This window comes from Schistocerca serialis, chromosome 8 (genome assembly GCF_023864345.2).
Source record: "Schistocerca serialis cubense isolate TAMUIC-IGC-003099 chromosome 8, iqSchSeri2.2, whole genome shotgun sequence".
NCBI lineage: Eukaryota > Metazoa > Arthropoda > Insecta > Orthoptera > Acrididae > Schistocerca > Schistocerca serialis.
The window spans coordinates 38,154,257-38,179,576 of record NC_064645.1 but is presented as its reverse complement, the minus strand read 5'-3'; the positions used below and the strand labels follow the sequence as shown (position 1 = coordinate 38,179,576).

The following is a 25,320-nucleotide window of genomic DNA, read 5'->3' as shown; positions in this document are numbered from 1 at the left end:
CTTCCTGTGGAGTGCAGCGATGACTGACTGCAAGGGGATAGGACACTGGACCACATCCTGCTCTCTGCAGGCCTCCTTGGCAGCCCGATCAGCCTGTCCATTGCCCCATATGCCGACATGACCAGGCATCCAGCAGAAGGATACCTCTGTACCCCGCCGTTGGAGCAAGTACAGTTGGTCATGTATCAGCTGGACCATCTCCTCAACCGGGTATAGGTTCTGCAGTGATTGTAAGGCAGTAAGAGAATCGGGGCAGAGAAGAAATCGATCGCCCCGAACACGATGCATCTGCTCCAGTGCCTTCAGGATCGCGTGGAGCTCCGCTGCGAAAACGGTATATTCAGCAGGGAGGCGAATCCGGGTAACATGATCAGGGAACACCACAGAACAGCCAAGGAAAGTCTCCTTTTTGGAGCCATCAGTGTAAACGACAGTGAAACCGTGATGCACATCTAAAACGTTAAAAAACAGTGACTGGAATGTAAAATCTGGCGTGCCATCCTTCTTAAAACGAGTCAAATCTAAAAGAAGTTTGGGTCTCCGGAGGAGCCAAGGTGGAGATCTGCTCCAACCGCGACGTAAAACACGAAGACCAGCCATAGACATCGCACCGAGGCAACCCTGTGCGCGAATCCCATAGGGCTGCGTCGCACGTTGCCGGTTATGAAACAATCGTGCCAGAGGAGGCTGAGCAACGGTATGGTATGCAGGGGTGTATGGTGTGGACAAAGTTTTATACGCCTGGCGCACTGTAAGTAGCCGTCGCCGCATATGAAGTGGCGGTTCACCTGCCTCTGCACAGAGGCTTGGTATGGGGATAGTTCGGAATGCCCCAGTGGCCAACCGAAGCCCTTCATGGTGCACAACGTCCAACAACTTTAAGTAAGAAGGCCTCGCAGACCCATACACCGTGCATCCATAATCGAGCCGAGATCGCACAAACGCCCTGTAAAACTGGAGCAGACAAGTCCTGTCAGCTCCCCATGTACTGTGGCTAAGACATTTTAAAATACTTAAAGCCTTATGTGACCGCCGCTGATAAAACAGCTCTATATTTAACAATCATAACAACCGTTAGCTCGACGAAAGATCCGTACCCAAAAACTGGAAAGTTGCACAGGTCACACCAATATTCAAGATAGGTAGTAGGATTAATCCACTTAATTACAGGCCCATATCATTAACGTCGATATGCAGCAGGATTTTGGAACATATATTGCGTTCGAAATTATGAATTACCTCGAAGAAAATGGTCTATTGACACACAGTCAACACGGTTTTAGAAAACATCGTTCCTGTGAAACACAACTAGTTCTTTATTCGCATGAAGTGTTGGGTGCTATTGAAAAGGGATTTCAGATTGATTCCGTATTTCTGGATTTCCGGAACTCTTTTAACACTGTATCGCACAAACGGCCTGTAGTGAAATTGCGTGCTTATGAAATATCGTCTCAGTTATGTGACTGGATTCGTGGTTTCCTGTCAGAGAGGTCACAGTTCGTAGTAACTGATGGAAAGTCATCGAGAAAAACAGAAGTCATTTCCGGCGTTCTCCAAGGTAGTGTTTTAGGCACTTTGCTGTTCCTTATCTATATAAACGTTTTAGGAGACAGTCTGAGCAGCCGTCACAGGTTGTTTGCAAATGGTGCTGTCGTTTATCGACTAGTAAAATGATCAGAAGATCAAAACAAATTTGAAAGCGATTTAAAGAAAATCTATATGGTGCATAAATTAGCAGTTGACCCTAAATAGTAAGACGTGTGTTTCCACAGGACTACCACGTCCTGACGTACATAACGACAGCCCGCAAAAATTTCGCGTAATTACTTCCGGACTCAGGGACCCATGTACCGGCTAGTTCCGAATCCTCACTACTGCCTCGACGAGTCCAGTGTCTCTCCTTCGGCATCCAAGTGCCCTGTCACAGCCAGTGTCGTCTGCACCCTGCAACTCGTTTTCTGGAGCTGGCTGTCCAACGGAAAGATTTTTTTTTGTGCGTCACGGTTTTACACTAATACAATGGGACACCTTTTAATGTCGTGTCGGACTCTCTTCTGCCCGGCGTAGTCCGGCAATTCGACGTGGCACGGACTCAATAAGTTGTTGGCAACAGAGATTAGATTAGATTATATTAGATTAATTATTCATTCCATAGACCCACAAAAGAGGGGATCCTCGTGGGTGTGGAACATGTCAGATAAACACTTTACTAAAATGAAATTAGAAAAACTTGAGTTTCACTAATTTTAATGATCAATAAACAGTAAAATTATGTACATGAATTAGAATTAAACTTCTAATATTTGCAGGTTCAATACTTAAATCTGCTTTCATTAAATCCATCATTCACACAGTAGCTAGTTACTTGGTTATTACAACCAAATATTGTCAAAAATTGAAGAAAATTATTCATTTCAATGATCCTCAGTTAAGAACAGTCAAATCATGTACAATATTTAAAATTAAACTTCCACTGTTTACAGACTTAAGACTTACATCTGCTTTCCATACATCCATCATTCACACAGTAGCTAGTTACTGGGCTGTTAACAATCAAGGACTGTCAAAAATTAAAGTATAATAAATTTTCATTAAAATGGTCTACTGCACTTGTTGAGAAATTCATGGATGGAACAGAAGGAGTTGGCCACCAAAAATTCTTTTAAATTATGTTTAAATTGTGCCTTGTCTGAAACTAAACTCTTGATGGTTGCTGGTAACTTATTGAAAATATGCGTTGCTGAATACTGGACTCCTTTCTGGGCAAGAGTAAGTGATTTTAAATTTTTATGTATATTGTTCTTATTCCTAGTTTTGATACTGTGTACTAAGCAGCTAGTTGGAAAAAGAGATGTATTATTTACAACAAACTTCATTAAGGAATAAATATACTGAGAAGCTGTATGCCCAGTTCTTTGAATAGGTTTCGACATGATGTTCTTGGATTTTCACTACACATTACTCTTATTATACGCTTCTGTATTCTAAAAATTTTTTCTCTGTTTGTGGAGTTACCCCAAAATATGATGCCATATTACATAATGGAGCGAAAATAAGCAAATATGCCAGTTTTTTTATATTTATATCTCGTATGTGTGACATCATTCACCTTGCAAACACAGACTTGTTTAGGAGCTTTAGCAGTTCGTTAGTATGTCGCTCCCATCTGATTTTATTATCAAGTTTACACTCTCAACTTCACCTATTTCCACGTCATCATATTTTATACTCACACTAGAAGGAAATCTCTTGGAAGTTCTGAACTGAATGTAGTGGGTCTTATCAAAGTTTAATGGCAGTGAATTGGCTGTGAACAATTTATTAATGTCAGTAAAAATATGATTAGCTGCCCTTTCTGAATTTACATTTGATTTACTATTTATTGCAGTGTTGAGCCACGCTGTCGTTTTAGCCATCAGTAATTACGAAAGTGTTGCCGGTGCAAGGATTTTGAGCACGAGCTGACCTGTCGATTACACGACATAAATGTTCGATGGGATTCATGTCGTGCTATCTGGATGGCCAAGTCTCTCACATGAATTGCCCAGAATGTTCAGCAAAGCACCACGAACTTACGACGCATTGTCACCCATAAAACTTCCATCGTTGTTTGGGAACATGACGTCCATGAATGGCCGCAAATGGTCTCCAAGAAGCGGACATCCATAGGACCCTGTCCATTATATATAAACACAGCCCACACCCTTATGGAGCCACCACCAGCTTGCCCAGTGCCTTGTTCACAACTCGGGTCCGCGACTTCGTGCACTCTACAACACACTCCAACCCTACCATCAGCTCTTGCCAACTGAAACCAGGACTCATCTGAGCAGGTCACGGTTTTCCAGTCGTCTAGGATCCAACCGATATGGTCACGAGCCTGGAACAGACGCTTGCAGGCGAAGTTGTGGTTTCAGCAAAGGCACTCGCGTCGGTTGCATGTTGCTATAGTTCATTAACGCCAAATTTGTCCGCTGTGTCGTAACGGATACGTTCTTCGTCTGTCGCACATTGATTTGTGCCGTTCTTTCACGCAGTGTTGCTTGTCTGCTTGCACTGACACCTCTACGCAAACGGCTGAGCGATTCTAGGCGCTTCAGTCCGGAACCGCGCTACTGCTACAGTCGCAGGTTCGAATCCTGCCTGGGGCATGGATGTGTGTGATGTCCTTAGGTTAGTTAGGTTTAAGTAGTTCTAAGTTCTAGGGGACTGATGACCTCAGATGTTAAGTCCCATGGTGCTCAGAGCCATTTGAACCATTTTTCTCTACACAAACGCCACAGCTCTGGATCGTCAAGCGGCGGTCGTCGGCCACTGTGTTGGCCGTGGTGAGGCACACCGCCCGGAATGTGGTATTCTCAGCTCACTCTTGGCACTGTGGATCGCGGAATATTTAACTCCCTAACGATTTCCGAAATGAGATGTCCCGTGCGCTTAGCGCCAGCCACCATCCCGCATCCAAAGTTTGTTAATTCACGTCGTTCAGTGATAAGCACGCCGGAGATGTTTTCACGTGAATAACTGAGTACAGACAAGAGCTCCGCCAATGGACTGCCGTGTTATACCTAGTGCAAGAGATACTACCGCCATCTGTATTCGTGCACATCGCCATCCCATCACTTTCATCAGTTCAGTATACGTCGCTGTTTCCTGATTTATTCTGTTAGTTAGCATTACCCACCATACATCACGTCAACATCAACACAGATTCCTACTCTCCTAACATACATACAAATAATGAAAATAATCACGAGACACATAAATCACTAATCACCATCTGAACTTTAAATGTGTCTGACCGTAGCTATTTGTTACCGACACACTACGGCATTCCGGCTTTGTCATCCTGGACTACACGAATTTCTGCAGTAATGAAACAATAACTTAATGCACAACACAAATAACAATAAAAAAACATCGTAAGAAATAAGACGTAGGGTCAGAATCCACTAAAGAAATTCTGAAAGGAAAAGATAAGATTTGCACACCACAGAACTTATATAATAAACTCTACCCTTTGAATTTACAATACACAAATTGGAATTGTAACAAAGCTAGTTGTAGGTTCATACAACAGAAATGAAATTTTATCACTGAGCTAGTGGTCAATCTTCCTTCAAAATTGGTGAAGTACAAATTATGTACTGAAAGGATAATTCCCTAAAAACTTAAAAAAGCTGTCATTTTGTGAACTATCCTAAACCAGGATCACCATTATTTTACGTAAATTACCATTTTGTTTATAACGTATAGCGTTTATACATGTGGTTGCCTAAAGTTTTCTCCTCAGTGTAATTGTAACATCTACAAATAACTGAACCATCCTTGCTACTGACAACCTATACTTAGGGATTTCCGTAAAACGAAGTATCGTGTTGAGGTTTTTCTTAACTTCAGTTAAGCAAATCAGACCAATTATTCCTGTTGGGATGCAGCTAGGATGAATCATAACTTGGACAAAGTAAATTATTTATTGTCGAAAAATGTATATATTTGTAAAATTGTATAAATATGAAGTACACAGTGTCAGACTCTACGCTAAATGTAATTTGGAGATTGCTAGAACATGCATTGCATTTGACTTTCTTTTCACCGCACTCTCGTTCATTAGGTTGACACGATAGCGGCTGATACTGAATAACGGTGAGGAACGGGAGACCCATACTGTGACTCGCACTTACAGAAAGAAGCTCAGTGGACAAGCAAAAGGAACGCAACACATTAACTGTGAGTGCTTCCCTATCCGCCGAGCCGAACTGGAGATATCACTTTTGAAACAGAGATAGGAACTATACTGCACCGGTGATCTGCTCACTGGGGCGCCTATTATTCTCTGCCCACACAGTGGAAACAAACTCCAAGGGTGAAATTATCTCAGCACAAGCCTGAACACGAGTCAAGATGTCTGGTTTATCGCTAGCCGGATAAAGAAATTCGATTCAGGAGTACTATCGTAAAGAAACTGTTCAGTGTACGGCTGAATCCACAGAGAGATAAAGACTCGCCATTCGAGTAAACAGAATGCAACTCTGTTCATAGAGACATTGTCACCTAAAAGAGAGGATAAATCACCCTGGAGATTAAAAGCACGCCTGAGAGCGGTTAAAAGAGGACATTCCAACAACAGATGGGCCACCGTCATGGTTGCACCACAGCGACAATGAGGGGGGTCCTCTCGACGCAGCAGATGACCATGCGTCAGCCAAGAGTGACCAATGCGGAGCCTACAGAGAATAACAGAATCCCTGCGAGAGGCCCGCATGGAGGAACCCCACACGGTCGTGGTCTCCTTTACACGCCGCAGCTTGTTGGGTACAGACAGAGTGCGCCATTCGTCTGCCCACATTCCCAAGACCCGACGGCGTAACACCGATCGGAGATCAGTTGCCGGGAGGCCGATCTCCAACGGCAGTTTGCGGGTGGCTTCTTTAGCGAACTTGTCGGCGTGTTCGTTGCCCGCTATCCCAACGTGTCCCGGGGTCCATATGAACACCACTGAACGTCCACACTGTGCAAGAGCATGAACGGACTCCTGGATGGCAACAGCAATGGGATGGCGTGGGTAGCACTGGTCAAGAGCCTGTAGACTACTGAGAGAGTCACTGCAAATGACATAAGACTCGCCAGTGCTGGTACGAATACGCTCAGGGGCACGAAAAATGGCTGTTAGCTCTGCGGTGTAAACACTGCAGCCGTCCGGCAAGGAGCGCTGGTCTACATAGTCCACATGATCATAAGCGTACCCCACACGGCCGTCAACCATCGAGCCATCTGTATAGATAGCCTCCGAGTCGCGGGATGCGTCGAGGAGAGCAAGAAATTGGCGGCGCAAGACTGCAGGAGGAACTGAATCCCTTTGCCATTGTGAGAGGTCCAGCCGAAGCTGCGGCCGACGAATACACCAAGGTGGTGTATGTGGGTGGACCCGAAAAGCAGATGGAAGAGGCAAAGACTCGAGTTCACTAAGGAGTGACCGAACACGGATCCCAATTGTATGGCCTGATCGAGGCCGCCGGTGTGGGGTATGGACTGCCGCATTAGCGAAAAGGAGACGGTAGTTAGGGTGACAGGGCGAACAACGGACGTGAGCAGCATAGAGGGCTAACAGTTGTTGACGCTGAACGCGAAGCGGAGGAACGCCAGCCTCAGCAAGGAGGCTATTAAAAGGGCTGGTGCGGAATGCTCCTGTCGCCTGTCGAACCCCACAGTGGTGAACGGGGTCCAGCAGTTGCAACGCTGAGGGCGACGCTGAGCCATACGCCACACTCCCATAATCCAGTCGGGACAGCACAAGGGCATTGTAGAGCTGCAGCAGCGTGTTACGATCTGCACCCCAAGTTGTGTTGCTCAGGCAGCGGAGGGCATTCAGATGCTGCCAGCACTGACGCTTGAGCTGACGAATATGTGGAAGCCAAGTAAGCCGGACATCGAACAGCAATCCCAGAAAACGGTAAGTGTCAACAACCCTGAGCAAGGCATCCTGAAGATAGAGCTCAGGGTGGGGATGGGCAGTTCGACGCCGACAAAAGTGCATAACACAAGTCTTCGCAGGAGAAAATTGAAAGCCATGGGCTAGGGCCCACGCCTCCACCTTGCGTATGGCTCCCTGTAGCCGACGTTCTGCAACACCAATGGTGGAGGAGCTGAAAAAGATGCAGAAATCGTCAGCATATAACGTGGGTGAGACAGACGACCCTACTGCTGCTGCAAGGCCATTAATGGCCACAAGGAAAAGGGGCACGCTCAATACAGAGCCCCTTGGAACGCCGTTCTCCTGGATATGAAGTGAACTATGGGATGTGCTAAGTAAAACGCGGAATGTCCGAACAGATAAAAAATTCTGAATAAAAATGGGGAGAGAGCCCTGGAGACCCCACCCGTGCAACGTGGCGAGAATATGGTGCCGCCACGTAGTGTCATATGCTCTGGAGAGATCGAAAAAGACGGAGACGGGGTGTTGGCGCCTGGAAAGAGCAGTGCGGATTGCAGACTCAAGGAAGACCAAAGTATCGGCGGTGGAACGGCCCTGACGGAAGCTGCTCTGGCACGGAGCCAGAAGACCCCGAGACTCGAGCAGCCAACACAGCCGTCGACTCACCATACGTTCCAGTAGCTTGCACAGAGTGTTTGTCAAGCTGATGGGCCGATAGCTATTCACATTAAGTGGGTCCTTACCAGGCTTCAGCACTGGAACGATGGTACTCTCTCGCCACTGCGACGGAAAGACACCATCGCCCCGGAGGCGGTTGAAGATGGCAAGAACACACCGCTGACAGTCCGGGGACAGGTGTTTGAGCATCTGATTGTGGATGCCATCTGGCCCAGAGGCTGTATCGGGGCACTGTGCCAGGGCGCTTTGGAGTTCCCACAAACTAAATGGGGCGTTATACGCCTCAGGGTGGCGAGAAGCAAAAGAAAGCCGTTTCCCTTCCTCTCGGCGTTTTAGCTCACGAAACGCGGGCGGATAATTCCCCGACGCAGAGGCCCAAACATAGTGCTGTGCGAAATGCTCGGCGATTGCATCGGCATCGGTGGATAGCGCCCCGTTGATGGTAAGCCCTGGGACACCTGTGGAGTGCTGCAATCCATAGATGCGCCGAATCTTCATCCACACCTGGGAGGGTGAAGTACGGGAACCAATGGTGGAAACGTACCTCTCCCAGCACTCCTGTTTCCGCCTCTTGATGGGCCGCTGTGCCTGGGCACGGAGGTGTTTAAAGAAAATGAGGTTCTCCAAAGACGGATGCCGCTTATGTCGCTGAAGAGCCCGCCGACGTTCTTTAATGGCTTCAGTGACCTCTGGAGACCACCAAGGCACTGACTTTCGCCGGGGGCACCCTAACGAACGAGGAATGGTACGTTCCGCAGCGGAAACAATCGCTGCAGTCAGTATCTCAACCGCCACATCGATGGTACCGTGGGGGAGAGATTCAACAGTGGCAGCAGAGGAGAACGTTTCCCAGTTTGCCTTGCTAAATGCCCATCTAGGCAGGCCTTCATGGGATCGACGCTGGGGTAGTGAAAGGAAGATGGGAAAATGGTCACTACCACACAAGTCGTCATGGACTCTCCCGTGGACCGATGGTACAAGCCCTGGGCTGCACAACGACAGATCTATGGCCGAGAACGTGCCATGCGCCACACTGAAATGCGTGGCAGCGCCAGTGTTTAAGAGGCAGAGGTCGAGTTGGGAGATGAGATTCTCGACATCTCTGCCTCGGCCAGTAATCTTGGATCCACCCCACAGGGGATTGTGGGAGTAAAAATCCCCAAGGAGAAGAAAAGGCGTGGGAAGTTGGGTGACAAGTGCAGCCAAGTCGGTCAGGGAGACCGTACCACCTGGAGGGAGATAGACACTGCAGATTGTTATGTCCTGGGTAGTCCTTACGCGGACAGCCACAGCTTCCAATGATGTTTGAAGGGGCACAGGAGCACTATATACAGAGGTGAGGACATACACGCAGGCTCCACCTGACACACTATTGTATGTGCTACGGTTGCAGTAATAGTGTGTGTGTGTGTTTGAGGTTAAGGGGGCGCTAAACAGCGGGGTCATCAGCGCCCAAACGCATAAAAACAGGAACACATGCAGTGAAGGGACTAAGACGGACAGCGAACAAGGGGAACAGCTAAAAGACACAGACCTGACGCAGTTCCAAATCCTCACATACAGAGGCAAAACAAGAGGAGAAGGAGTGCACTAAAAAAGGAAAGGAAACACAAGGAAGGAGGACAGAAACCGAAGGGAAACAAGGAGGTATTCGTGACTGGCGTACCTCTTACCTAAAATCTGGGTGAGCCAGTCATCCAGCAGCACATTAAAACCCTCTCCCTAAAATCCGAGGCAACAAATTGGACAGGACACAAAACCGCAAAACCTTAACCACAGACGTTGCGTCGTCTTGCAAAATAGAGAGCAAATCCGGTGGCAAAGAAACCACCGCCCTCTGGTCAGAGAATAAAAGACAGTCAAGTAAAATGTGGCGGACAGTAATCTGGACGCCACAAGCACTGCAGATTGGGGGGTCCTCCCGCCGGAGTAAAAAACCATGTGTGAAGGGACTGTGCCCGATGCGGAGGCGAGTGAGGAGAACCTCATCCCGCCTGCATGACTGGTAGGACGTACGCCATGGCCGCGTGGTGGCCTTGACCAGACGCAGCTTATTGTCGCCGACTGCCAGCCACTCCTCTTCCCATTGACGCATAACACGAAAACGCAGGAGGGAGGTAACAGCATGGAGGGGGACGGCACATTCAACAACGTGAGGGAAGGAACATGCATCTTTGGCAGCCACATCCGCCAGTTCGTTTCCCCTAATACCCACGTGCCCTGGCACCCAGCAGAAAGAAACCTCCTTCCCCTGCCGTTGCAGGTGGAGTAGGGCATCATGGATGTTCTAGACGACCGTATCCGCTGGGTACAAGTGTTGAATGGTCTGAAGGGCACTCAGGGAGTCAGAACAGATGAGGAACTTACGACTGGGAAAACATCTCATCTGCTCCAATGCCCGCAGGATCGCAAACAATTCGGCATCAAAGATGGTAAACGCCTCAAGACGCCGTAACTTGACGACTCGATCAGGGAAAACAACAGCACAACCAACAGAGTCCCCCTGTTTAGAGCCATCCGTAAATACTGGTACATGGTCCGGATGCTGGTGTAAAATATCGGAAAATAAGGAGGTAAAAACTAACGCAGGAGTGCAGCTCCTCCGGTACTCCGACAAGTCTAAAAGGACGCTGGGCCTCTGGAGCAACCAGGGAGGGAGACGAGTAAAACCCAGTTGTTGGGGGGCCACACGCTCCACACCAAGGGACTCAAGCAGATGCTTGGCACGAATCCCAAATGGTCTCGTTGCCCTGGGACGACTGGAAAAGAGACGTTCCATAGGCGGTCGGGCAACGGTAGGATACGCAGGGGAGGTAGGACAGGGAGTTTCCGCCGGATGGTGAGCGGCGGTTCCCCTGCCTCAGCACACAGGCTGGGGATGGGACTAGTACGGAAGGCACCAGTGGCCAGCCTGATACCCTCATGGTGTACTGCGTCAAGAATCTTCAGATACGAAGGCCTTGCTGATCCATACACGGTGCAACCATAGTCAAGACGCGATCGGACGAAAGCCCTATAAAATTGCAGCAGACGCGCCCGATCTGCTCCCCAGGACCGATGGCTCAGACACATCAAAATATTCAGTGCCTTCAGGGCCCGCACCTTGAGGTCTTTAAGGTGAGGCAACCACGACAACTTAGAATCAAAAGTGAGGCCCAGGAACCTCACAGTGTCTCTAAAAGGAAGAATGTTGTCCCTCAGACGCAATTCAGGGAAGGTAAAAAGACGTCGAGAACGATTAAAATGAACACACACACATTTGTCTGCAGAAAAGGTAAAACCCGCCTTCGCAGTCCGAATGGAGATGGGGAGACGGCCACGAAAGCCCCACTGATGGAGTTGATGGAGGATGAGGCGGCGCCAAGTAGTGTCATACGCCTTATTAATATCAAAGAATACACCTAGACGATGCTGGTTACATAGGAAGGCCTGCTGGATGGCCGCCTCAAGCAGGATCAAGTGGTCGATAGTGGAACGACATCTCCGAAAGCCACACTGAGAGGGGCTAAGGAGCTGCCTGGACTCGAGCAGCCAAAGCAGGCGATGGTTGACCATGCGTTCCAACGTCTTCCCGACACAGATCGTCAAAGCAATACTCCAATAACTACTGGGATGCGTTCGGTCCTTCCCTGGTTTGAGGAGGGGAATCAAAATCGCCTCCCTCCACGAGTCAGGGAACGTGCCGGATGACCATATCATATTAAAACAATTCAGGAGAACTTCCTTGGAAGGCAGTAACAAGTGCTGCAGCATGCTGTACCGGATTTGATCATGACCCGGCGCAGTATGATGAGCCACAGGCAGCGCCGAATCCAGTTCCCACATTGTGAAGGGGCAGTTGTAGGGTTCAGAATTTAGAGACTGGAAGTCCAAGTGACCCCTATCGATGGCAGTGCGGTAGCGGCAGAAATCTGGATCACAGTTAATAGTGGCGGTAGATGCCGCAAAATGCATGGCCAGTGTCTGGGCAATGTCTCTCGGCGCCGTGAGAACACGTCCCTGATGCAGCAATGCCGTGACAGGTAGCTGGCCGAGTTTCCCGGAAATCCTCCCGATGGCTTCCCATACTTTCGTAGAACTACTGGAGCGGGAGATGGAGTTCAAGAACGATTACCATGACCGTCGTTTGCTGTCTTTAATCACTCGCCGCGCTTTGGCCCTTGCCACCCGAAAGGCCGCAAGATTGTCAGCCGAGGGTCGGCACTTGAAGCGGCACAGAGCTGCACGGCGGGCTCGGATGGCTCTGCGGCACTCAGTGGTCCAGCAAGGGACAGGACGGCTCTTGGGAGGACCGGATGACCGTGGGATTGACAATTCAGCAGCATGGGAGATCACGGCTGTAACATGGTCTACCCATTCGTGGACACTGGCACGGTGTTCCAAAACACCCAGTTGGCTGAAAAGTGTCCAGTCAGCTCGGCAGAGGTGCCACCGTGGCGGCACTGGTAATGCCATAGCCTCATCCAGGAGGCGAATCCAAAGGGGGAAGTGGTCACTAGAATGGAGGTCAGCAGCAACCTCCCACAGAGCAGAATCCGCGAGTGCTGGAGAGCAAAAGGAAAGGTCAATAGCTGATGACGACCCAGAAGCAGTACAGAAATGAGTGGGAGCACCAGAGTTGAGGATGCACAGTTCTTCAGACATCATGAGGCTTTCCAGAATGCGACCCCTGGGGCAAGTAGTCGAAGAGCCCCATAAGACATTATGAGAAATGAAGTCCCCCAGAAGAAGAAATGGGCGGGGCAGTTGGCTAATAAGGTCTGCGAGAGCCTCAGAGTCTATCGCATCCTGAGGTGGTAAGTAAAGTGAACAGACTGTGAGCCTCCGACCCACAAGAAGGTCAACTGCAACTGCTTGCAAGTCTGTAACGAGAGGGAGCTCAGATGAGGGGTGCATGTCACGGACAAAAACCGCAACGCCACCCTTTGTCCTTTCCCCCGTCAGATCATCTTTCCGATATACGGTATAGCCCCATAAAGAAGGAGCATCAGTGGCCCGTAAATGTGTCTCCTGGGGACATAAGCAGAAATGGCACTCTCGTACAAGGAGTTGTAATTCGGCCACATGCGTCCTGAACCCATTCAGGTTCCACTGTAATATGGGAGCCAGTGACCAGGGTGGCTGAATTTTCACCCTGCCCCAGTGCTTTGGAGTAGAGCCCGTACTGGTCGGAGATTTATTCCTGGGACGAGAATATCGCCCCCGGTCGACATCAACGTCCATCAGCTCCGATGACGACCCACGGGAGATGTCAGACAATACGATCGCCTTGTCATCGGACCGACCTGACTAGTCTCCTCAGGTGGCAAAACCTTCACCTTCGGCGTCTTTGTCTTGGGGGGCTTAGAATGTAGAGCCTTGTCAGCAGTTGGAGCTTTACTCGCCGGGGCAGAAGGCGCCATATGGGAAGAGGCAGGAAGTACCCCAATGTCGGCAACCATGGCCTTGTCCGACGTTGCGGAGAGAGCCGCAGGTTTCAAAACAACCGCAGCAGCACAAGTGCACTGGCAAACGCAGGTATTAGTGCTAACACTAGCAACCTCCGTTTGCGTAGAAGCAGTGGCCATTTGTACCGGTTTTTTCAGAGCAGAAGCGAAAGATGTCATAAACACAGGCGGTTGAATGGCCTTAAAGAGCTTCTTGGCCTCACCATAGGCGATGCGCTTAGATGTTTTGATCTCCTGTATCTTCCGTTCTTCGAGATAGATGGGGCAGACCCGGCTCCAGACAGGGTGACTCCCAGAGCAATTCACGCAATTCACAGGCGATGAACAATCGGCTCCTTCATGGGCATGCAGACCACATTTACCGCAAGTGGCTATCTCATTGCACCCCAACGTAGTATGCCCAAAGCGCTGACATTTAAAACAGCGCATTGGGTTGGGGAAATATGGTCGTACTGGCAAACGTAAGAACCCCGCTTTAACATGCTCTGGGAGTCTCGGGCAACTGAAGGTGAGAATAAACGAGTCGTATTTGACGAGGTCCCCATCGACTCATTTCATAATATGCTGCTCGTCAACAATACCTTCGTCAGTCCACTCAGATTTTAACTCGTCTGTGGAGATATCCACCAAGTCCCTATATGTCACAACACCCTTACTATAATTCAAAGTGGAGTGGAGCTCGGTCTCGATAGCATACTCCTCGAGACAGGTTGCTTTCCGAAGAGAAGCAGCTTGACGGGAACTAGAAGTCTCAACTAACAGAGTCCCATTGCGCAGTCGCTTAACAGATTTCAGTGTACCTGTAATTCCCTCAAGACCTTTGTGGATGTAAAAGGGAGAAACCCTCTCAAAGCTACCCTCCTTCCATCCTTAATGAAAAACACATTCTGAGTAGCAGCATGTGCTCTGTTACGATAGTCTGATAAATCGCTAGCAACACCAGGAGCTGGAGGACTCGCAGCACGAAGTCGCTTTTTCGATGGGGTGTGTTTTCCTACCAGTGGCCCACCCAATCCACTGGTAGGGGGAAATGTAGAGGTCGAAGGGTCCATTGCAGTCCCACGAGCAGCTAGGGAACTAAAGGTCCGCTCAGACAGAGCCCCGCGTGCCTGAGTAAGCCTTGTACAACTGGGGTGCGGTAGGTGCCCCAGAGGTTGCCCGCTTGCGACTGTTCCACCCCAACAGCCATGCATCTCATAGGCGCGGAGCACACCGTAAGATTGAGGGGTTTTATAGAAGTTGGCCTTCCTTGCAATCCAGGCGGTCAAGCCAAGATTACCATTCCCCGCGGCACACAACATTCCACCGCCGCGCCATGCGGTGGTCGCTGAAGCATGTCCGGGGGCTACGGTGACAGGAGACTGGCGGCGCAGACCAGTCCCCAGTTCAGGACCCCGGGGTCGCCAAGCCCGTACTCAGCAAATGAACGCTGAGCCCCTGGGGGGTTGCAGTAATAACCCCTGTATCCACAGAGGACAGGGGTCCGCATTGCCGGGAACCAGGTTTCCTGGAGGGCAATGCATAAAGCAGGTGTCATGCTTAGAAGCTGACGTAGCTCAGGTAGATGGCTAAAGTAACCGCCACAATTCCACTGGAGGAATGTACAAAGCGTGTCCTGTAGGGTCATGCAGGCACTGAAAAGGCAAATTACCTCACAGGGTCACATGCTGCCACTGACTGAGTGACGGACGTCGCTATGGCCATCGTTTCTGAGGAGACGGCGAGATCCAGGTCATCAGGGGATGCAAAGAGCTCGACCTCATCCTCAGAGGCTGAGCTGACAGGAAGCGGTGGTGCGGGAACCACTGGGTCCTTATCCTTCTTGGAGAGCTTCCTCTTCTCTCTCTTGTCTTTAGGAGGAGGGTTGGCATGCTGGGAGTGCTTTCCTGACGCATTATCAGGAACAGACGAAGAGTGTGAAGCCCTTCGACCAGCAGCTGGTGGCTTCTTCAGCCACTGGCTAGTGTCTTGTGAGACACTGGGGAAGTCCTTGGAAGGGACTCCCCCAAGGGATCCCTTCCGAACAAGTGAGGCCGGAAGAGGCTGTTGCATCTCCGGCTGAGCAGCCGGAGAGAGCTGTCACTTCCCCAGCTGAGGAGCCGGAGAGGGCTGTCGCTGCTCCAGCTGAGAGGTGTGGACTGACGTCCCCGGTTGCTTGGGACGCACTGCTCCCAAACTGGGTGTTTTGGGAGTAGTGGAAGAGAGAGTGGCCTGTCCCAGCGGTGGGGCAGATGTTACTTGATTTCTCTGTGGGCCAACAGAGAAGGGAGTCTTTGCAGGAGCCGGTGGCGGCAGTGTGACTGTAGCATAACTCCTCAACATAGGTGTGGGGTTAAGTCGTTCTAGCTTCTTCTTCGCCTCTTGGTAAGTTAAACGGTCCAAGGTCTTAATTTCTTGTATCTTCCGCTCTCGTTGATAGACTGCACAGTCTGGTGAGCAGGGAGAATGATGCTCTCCACAGTTAACGCAGGTGGGAGGCGGAGCACATGGAGCATTAGGATGCGGAGGTCGTCCACAATCACGACACGTGGGGCTGGCAGTGCACCTGGAGGACATGTGTCCCAATTTTCAGCACTGGAAGCATCGCATAGGGGGCGGGACATAGGGCTTGACATCGCACTGGTAGATCATGACCTTGACCTTCTCAGGCAAGCAGTCACCCTCAAAGGCCAGGATGAAGGCACCGGTAGCGACCCTATTATCCTTCGGCCCCCTGAAGACACAACAGACAAAGTGTACACCTCGTCGTGCCAGGTTCTCACGTAGCTCGTCATCAGACTGTAGCAGAAGATCTTTATGAAACATAATCCCTTGGACCAAATTTAAGGACTTATGGAGAGTGACAGTAACGGGGATGTCACCGAGCTTCTCACAGGCGAGTAATGCCTGAGACTGTGCAGAGGAAGCTGCTTGTATCAGAATAGACCCTCTCCTCATTTTGGAAAGAGACGCCACTTCCCCAAACTTATCTTCGAGATTGTGCACAAAGAAAAGAAGCTTAGTCCCCAAAAACGAATCCCCATGAGATACAAGGTATCACGGCGAATATGGCTCCTGTACGTCTGCAGCCCTACGTCCCTCCCATGGTGTGGCTAGGGAAGGGAACGATTTCAGGTTATATGTCACAGCGTTAAATTCCACCTTACCACGCTTAGAGACATTGGCGGTCGGGCGACCACCAGATTGAGATTTCACCCACTTCATTGCGGGGCATCTGCCCCGATGCCACCCACTCTGACCAGGGGCTCTCCTCACGGGCGCCACCCAGCCACAGCAAAGGCCACCTGGCAGGATGGCCGTTGCTGGGAGTCCTGATGCCACAGAGAGACGAGCATCGACTCCTTGGCTTACGTGGGGAGGTGTCAGCTGAGGCATCGGCAGTACGATCCCTGTGTTGTCAGGGGGCTACAACCCAGAGGGTACATGACGACCCCACCACAACGGGCTGGCTACCGTGCTGGATTTTGGGCGCCATGGGTAGTCCATAGTGATCGTGGGTGCAGATGGTGATGCACTAAGGGCGTAACTTACACAATCCATCAGCTGTGTAAGCCCGAAATTAGGGATGGAGGGTGCAGTGACGACGCCAAGGCGATAAAGAGTGCCAAGGTCTTAGGGCACAGAGGACTCATGGTGCACCACGTAAGGTGTCCTTCCCCAAAAGGCTCGTACTTCTGTTGAATTTGGAAAATGGAGGTCAAACCCTAATAGGGACCATCACATTAAAGGCCGAAACAGTTGAGACTCCTTTTAGTCGCCTCTTACGACAGGCAGGAATACCGCGGGCCTATTCTAACCCCCGAACCTGAAAGGGGGGGCTTGCCAAAGTCTAACCGCCAGACTCCCTGCTGTGGCTCTCACTGGTGGTATCTCTAGGTTGATACCCAGACGGAAGTGTCTTCACTAGATTCTTGCAGGTAATGTATCTCAACTCCATGCACCTGCTTCCTGCTGGACACACGGTGTCTATATTTTCACTGAGGCGACGATCCCCAGCGGCCGTAACAGAATCATAACCCCCACTATATAAATCTTGCCAGCCAGTTCCCTGTAGCTCACGCAGACTCTTTTCAGAAGATCTGCCCCTCCTACATACTTAGCACTCTGCCAATCAAATACACACCTCTCCTTTTTGGTGGAAAGTGTGACCCGTCACTTTCCACTAGAAGATTCCTCGGATGTCAGCTCGCGACCGTCGTCTGTCACCTCACTCATTTCTGCGCACTAAAAAGGATGTCTTTTCGCGTTGATTCATCCTCGACGCTTTTCTCGTAGGTGCACTACTCTGAAATATATTTTGTGGTCGACCAGAATGCACTCTCCCACCCGCACAATCCATATTCTGGGGGCACTGCGACCTCCAGACTTGTAAACTGCCACATTCTCTCTCTGCTCTCTCTCAGCGCAGTAAATATCCGCCCCTGGAAAACCCGACAGCTTTCTTCCCAGCCCCTCTTTAGGCCACAGAGGCTTCCGAGGAAGAAATTGCTCATATTGCCCTTACAGTGAGAACTCAGATGCAATGAACTCCCAGACATGCAATGCTATATCAATTGTTGGTAAGTGGTGCTAGATAGCATCGGCCAATCCGATTGTGCATTGTAAACAATACAGAAATATAAAAATAAATCGAAAATAATTTGCATAATACTAAATGTACGGTCGCACAATCTTGCCGCCATACACCGTGTGACCACCCTAACGAGGTCGTTCGCGCTGTGGATATTGCAACTGAGAAACCTGAGAAACTGGGGTTGTGAAGCGGCTGAATGGGTTGAAAATAAATAGATCGCCAGGTCCTGATGGGATTCCAATTCGGTTTTACAGAGAGTACTCTACTGCATTGGCTCCTTACTTAGCTTGCAGTTATCGCGAATCTCTTGCCCAACCTAAAGTCCCGAGCGACTGGAAAAAAATGCCGGTGACGCCTGTTTATAAGAAGGGTAGAAGGAGGGATCCTCAAAATTACAGACCAATATCCTTAACATTGGTTTGTTGCAGGATTCTCGAACGTATTCTCATTTCGAATATAATGAATTTCCTTGAGACAGAGAAGTTGCTGTCCATGCTCCTGCGAAACGCAACTCGCTCTTTTTTCACATCATACCTTGCGAACCATGGATGAAGGGTATCAGACGGATGCCATATTCCTAGACTTCCGGAAAGCGTTTGACTCGGTGCCCCACTGCAGACTCCTAAGGTACGAGCATATGGGATTGTTTCCCAAATATGTGAGTGGCTCGAAGACTTCTTAAGTAATAGAAACCAGTACGTTGTCCTCGATGGTGATTGTTCATCGGAGGTGAGGGTATCATCTGGAGTGCCCCAAGGAAGTGTGGTAGGTCCGCTGTTGTTTTCTATCTACATAAATGATCTTTTGGATAAGGTGGATAGCAATGTGCGGCTGTTTGCTGATGATGCTATGGTGTCCGGGAAGGTGTCGTCGTTGAGTGACTGTAGGAGGATACAAGATGACGTGGACAGGATTTGTGATTGGTGTAAAGAATGGCAGCTAACTCTAAATATAGATAAATGTAAATTAATGCAGATAAATAGGAAAAAGAATCCCGTAATGTTGAATACTCCATTAGTAGTGTAGCGCTTGACACAGTCACGTCGATTGAATATTTGGGCGTAACATTGCAGAGCGATATGAAGTGGGACAAGCATGTAATGGCAGTTGTGGGAAAGGCGGATAGTCGTCTTCGGTTCGTTGGTAGAATTTTAGGAAGATGTGGTTCATCTGTAAAGGAGACCGCTTATAAAACACTAATACGACCTATTCTTGAGTACTGCTAGAGCGTTTGGGATCCCTGTCAGGTCGGATTGAGGGAGGACATAGAAGCAATTCAGAGGGGGACTGCTAGATTTGTTACTGGTAGGTTTGATCATCACGCGAGTGCTACGGAAATGCTTCAGGAACTCGGGTGGGAGTCTCTAGAGGAAAGGAGGCGTTCTTTTCGTGAATCGCTACTGAGGAAATTTAGTGAACCAGCATTTCAGGTTGACTGCAGTACAATATCACTGCCGCCAACTTACATTTCGCGGAAAGACCACAAAGATAAGATAAGAGAGATGAGGGCTCGTACAGAGGCATATAGGCAGTCATTTTTCCCTCGTTCTGTTTGCGAGTGGAACAGGCAAAGAAGATGCTAGTTGTGGTACGAGGTACCCTCCGCCACGCACCGTATGGTGGATTGCGGAGTATGTATGTCGTTGTAGATGTAGAACCTAATGCAGCCACACACGGAACTGGAATCTGAACGTCTCCACAGCCCTGTCAGTATCTTCCGGCATTCTCTCGCCCCGCCACCTCTGTGACTGTCTTTCTCCGTGTCTTGCGGGAGTCCATGCTATTCAGGCTATATTTCTGTATTGTTTACAATGCACAATCGGATTGGCCGATGCTATCTAGCACCACTTACCAACAATTGCTGTAGCATTGCATGTCTGGGAGTTCATCGCATCTGAGTTCTCACAGAAAGGGCAATATGAGCAATTTCTTCCTCGGAAGCCTCTGTGGCCTAAAGAGGGGCTGGGAAGAAAGTTGTCCGGTTTTCCAGGGGCGGATATTTACTACGCTGAGAGAGAGCAGAGAGAGGAGGTGTAGCAGTTTACAAATCTGGAGGTCGCAGAGCCCACAGAATATGGATTGTGCGGGTGGGACCACAAAAAATATTTGAGAATAGTGTACCTAGGAGAAAAGCGTCGGTTTAATGTGACTTTTTGCTCGAGTGTGTGTGTTTTGTGAGCTGCTGCGACTGAGGCTGTGCTGCTGGCTGCCGGCGTTGCAGACGCAGTTCCACTGGCAGCGGACGGGCGTGCGGGTGGTGGCGCTGTGCCCCGGCGTCACGCACACGCAGCTGATCGCGCAGGCGGGCGGCCGCCAGCCGGACCCCGACCAGGGCGCGCTGGCCGTGCGGGAGCTGGCCGCGCTGCCGCAGCAGTGGTGAGTGCGCGTGGTGCTCACCACTGGTACAAGCAATCTGTAGGTTACTCCAAGGAAAAGGGCCTACATCACAAAAACCCTTCAGAGTCTTGTTATATCTGTCATTATTGCTACAGAAAAAATAACTCTGACCCTACTAATTATATATATAATTTCCTACTCACGTGTATATACATATTGTTGTTGTTGTTGTTGTGGTCTTCAGTCCTGGGACTGGTTTGATGCAGCTCTCCATGCTACTCTATCCTGTGCAAGCATCTCGCAGTACCTACTGCAACCTACATCCTTCTCAACCTCTTTAGTGTATTCATCTCTTGGGATCCCTCTACGATTTTTACCCTCCACGCTGCACTCTAATATTAAATTGGTGATTCCTTGATGCCTCAGAACATGTCCTACCAACCGATCCCTTCTGCTAGTCAAGTTGTGCCACAAACTTCTCCCCAATCCTATTCAATATCTCCTCATTAGTTACATGATCTACCCATTTAATCATCAGCATTCTTTTGTAGCACCACATTTCGAAAGCTGCTATTCTCTTCTTGCCCAAACTATTTATCGTCCATCTGTCACTTCCATACATGGCTACACGCCATATAAATACTTTCCGAAACGACTTCCTGACACTTAAATCTATACTCCATGTTAACAACATTCTCTTCTTCAGAAACGCTTTCCTTGCCATTGCCAGTCCACATTTTATATCCTCTCTACTTCGACCTTCATCAGTTATTTTGCTCCCAAATAGCAAAACTCCTTTACTACTTTAAGTGTCTCATATCCTAATCTAATTCCCTCAGCTTCACCCGACTTAATTCGACCACATTCCATTATCCCCGTTTTGCTTTTGTTGATGTTCATCTTATATCCTCCTTTCAAGACACTGTCCATTCCGTTCAAATGCTCTTCCAAGTCCTTTGTTGTCTCTGAAAGAATTACAATTTCATCGTCGAACCTTAAAGTTTTTATTTCTTCTCCTTGGATGTTAATACATACTCCGAATTTTTCATTTGTTTCCTTCATTGCTTGCTCAATATACAGATTGAATAACATTGGGGAGAGGCTACAACCTTGTCTCACTCCCTTTCCAACCACTGCTTCCCTTTCATGCCCCTCGACTCTTATAACTGCCATCTCCTTTCTGTACAAATTGTAAATAGCCTTTCGCTCCCTGTATTTTACCCCGGCCACCTTCAGAATTTGAAAGAGAGTTATATATATATATATATATATATATATATATATATATATATATATATATATATATATGCCGTTTTCCTACTCATTTATTTTTTTAATTATTCTTAGAATTATATATATGTTTGCTGAATAGTAACTGGATAAATGGATACACTGACTGACTGACTGCGGTCAGGAGCTCTTTCATGAGCCTAATTTTTGTGAGCACGGAAATGTCTCTCTCTCTCTCTCTCTCTCTCTCTCTCTCTCTCTCTGTGGTCCATTGATCGTAGCCGGGCCAAATATTACACGAAATAGGCGTCAAACGAAAAAACTACAAAGAACAAAACTTGTCTAGCTTGAAGGGGGAAACCAGATGGCGCTATGGTTGGCCCGCTATATGGCTCTGCCATAGGTCAAACGGATATCAACTGCGTTTTTTTAAAAATAGGAACCCCCATTTTTTATTACATATTCGTGTAGCACGTAAAGAAATATGAATGTTTTAGTTGGACCACTTTTTTCGCTTTGTGATAGATGGCGTTGTAATAGTCACAAACGTATAAGTACGTGGTATCACGTAACATTCCGCCAGTGCGGAAGGTATTTGCTTCGTGATACATTATCCGTGTTAAAATGGACCGTTTACTAGTTGTGGAAAAGGTCGATGTCGTGTTGATGTGATGTGATCAAGATGCCCAGGGGCGTGTGCTATGTATGCTGCTCGGTATCCTGGACAACATCATGCAAGCTGGTTTCCCCCTTCAAGCTAGACGAATTTCGTTCTTTGTAGTTTTTTCGTTTGATGCTTATTTCGTGAGGTATTCGGCCAGTTCACTATCAATGGACCACCATATATATATATATATATATATATATATATATATATATATATATAATGTCTGCTTGTGTCTGTGTGTGTGCGGATGGATGTGTGTGTGTGTGCGAGTGTATACCTGTCCTTTTTTCCCCCTAAGGTAAGTCTTTCCGCTCCCGGGATTGGAATGACTCCTTACCCTCTCCCTTAAAACCCACATCCTTTCGTCTTTCCCTCTCCTTCCCTCTTTCCTGACGAAGCAAGCATTGGTTGCGAAAGCTAGAATTTTGTGTGTATGTATGTGTCTGTTTGTGTTTCTATCGACCTGCCAGCGCTTTCGTGTGGTAAGTCACATCATCTTTGTTTCTAAATATATTTTTCCTGTGTGGAATGTTTCCCTGTTTTATATATATATATATATATATATATATATATATATATATATATATATATATATATCAGTAGTAAGTGGGTTCATTGGGAGAGAAAAATATGACACCAGTATAACAGCAGGTAACAGAAATAACATTAAAAAAATTTTAGTTAAACTAAAAATGCATTGTTATTATTTTTCATTGTCCTTAAACCATTACATTAATCCGTCCATCTTCAAAAAACTGAAAATCCCTGTGAGTTATTAATTTTAAATACCTGTCTGGTAAAAGAATCTTAAACTTGTTATTAAACTTAGTACAAATTTTCCTCCATATCTAGTTTTAAAATATTCACACCCAGTAATGTTATACAAAACATATACTGCTAGCTCGTAAATTATTTTAAACACATTAGAATTGCTTTCATTGTTCAGGTTTCTCACTAGGGGCTATATTTATATGGAATAAATTTTTATTAATAAAATTTAATTTCAGTTTTTTTATTTTCATTATTAAATTTTTTTCTGCATAAATGGGACAGCTTAGAAAACATCAACAGAAAGCCTGTAACTGTGGAAGAGATATAAAAAATGATATGTAATAAACCTGAATTATATTATTCACTTTTTAAAGATGATGAAGAAGAAGAGACTCCAGATTTTGATTGTCATGAAGATGAAGAAGATGACAGCATCAGTGCATAATGTGCATATGGCCATGTACCTATTTTATTTTCCAGAACATATCATGTATCATCATGAGGCCTTCATGCTTTTTTATTTACCTTAGCTGAACAGATTTTATGTTCAATGCTTCATATTCAATTTAGAGTCCTGTATTCTTCAATATTATTAAACAAACAATCTTTTTAATCTTCTAAGGTTATCTTATTTTTAACAACAAGTTTCTTGACTCATTTTGATTTTTTGTCCCTGTCGCCAACTTCATAATGCCACAATTTTGCTCATAAACCACAAAACTCTTCCATTATTTTTCCATTACATTCATTTCTTCTAAAACTTTTGCTTTCATAAGTCTATAACGAAAATCATACGTAAGTTTTTTACGTAAACCGAGCTTACTCATATCAATGTAAATTGCTTTATTAAACATAATTTCAGTTTTATTCAGGTGAATTGCAGCAAAATTTTCATTAAATATTACTCGCTCTTTGAAGTTTTGCTTTGTCACAAGTCTATCACACTTACCTCCATCTGAAACTAATTTTATATCCACTCTGTTTCTAACATTTTTCCAAATACTGCATTATTCCTCAATTTGTAGATATCTCTGTGTATTTTCGTTATCTTGATTCCTAGAGATAGATAGTGTTTAATATTTCTGTAGGGAACTGCTATTTTTATCATTCAAAGTAATCAACTTATTTTCTTTAGTTCGAGGCACAATTTTAGTTTTGGGAGCTTATATGTTTATGTAAATCAAGCAGTTTCTAGGATATTCTAGATCTACTTCAAATATATATCCAATATTAGAAGTGTCTGACATCTCACTTACTTTTGTAGAATTAAAAGATTCTAGATTGTTCAAATCCAGCATATTATGGTGAGTATTGACTCATAGCACATCCACACAGATTGTCTGCATCTAAATATGCTAAATAGTTTGACATCTTTTTTACGTCATAATCTTTCATGCGTTTGTTATTTGCCTTCACTTATATTTTACAGCATTGGGATTACCACCTCTTTTTCGTTTTTATACCATAATAATCATATTGTAATAATGTAATAATTCAAGTGGTTGTCCAGTCGTTTTTAACAGTCCATCCAAAGTTAAAGCAGGTACAGTAAAGTACCAGAATGGACCCAAATCGCATGTTTTTATACAATTTTTTCTAAAATTTTCAAAGACATGGGCCAAGATACAGATCAGATCACAGTTTTTATATTAAATTGTTTTCAAACTAATTTTTTATGGTAATAATCTTCATCATTTCCTTCACAATCATTCAGTTTATTGTTAAATTCTTGTCTCAATGGAAACTGTTTCTTAAAATTTCTTCCAGTAGCCGTATAATTGTATCTTGATTACTTGACTGACTAGATTTTCTGGAAAATAACTTGACTGACTCGATTTTCTGGAGAAAATTAATGTTCGACATTTGGTTCTTTTTCAAATCTGGTGAAAGTTTGTCAAGGCTTGAAGTCATGAATCTGAATGTACCAATAAACCCCATCTTTAAATTTTCTCTATTCTTGCCAAAACTAATATATCTTTCTTCATTGTTGGGTCTCAAATTTATTTGTTTTTGTGGCACAACTGAGTTATTTTATGATCAAATGAGAATCACATCCTGAGAGATTATGCAGTAAACTGGCACAAAATTAGAATGTTTCAGTTGTCAGTTACATCAATTACAAATGTATTTATACATTTTCACTTTTAAATGACTATGTTGATGAATCTTTTCATTATTTTTTCCA

At 46.8% G+C, this 25,320-nt stretch overlaps 1 protein-coding gene across 1 annotated transcript in view; it reads left to right on the top strand.

The window, feature by feature from the left end:
• LOC126416559 (15-hydroxyprostaglandin dehydrogenase [NAD(+)]-like) overlaps window positions 1-25,320 on the top strand; it is a 204,674-nt gene that overhangs the window by 119,546 nt on the left and 59,808 nt on the right. The window contains exon 5 of the mRNA XM_050084304.1: window positions 20,352-20,506. Within this exon, the coding sequence (XP_049940261.1) occupies window positions 20,352-20,506 (155 nt within the window). The remainder of the gene's footprint in view (window positions 1-20,351; window positions 20,507-25,320) is intronic.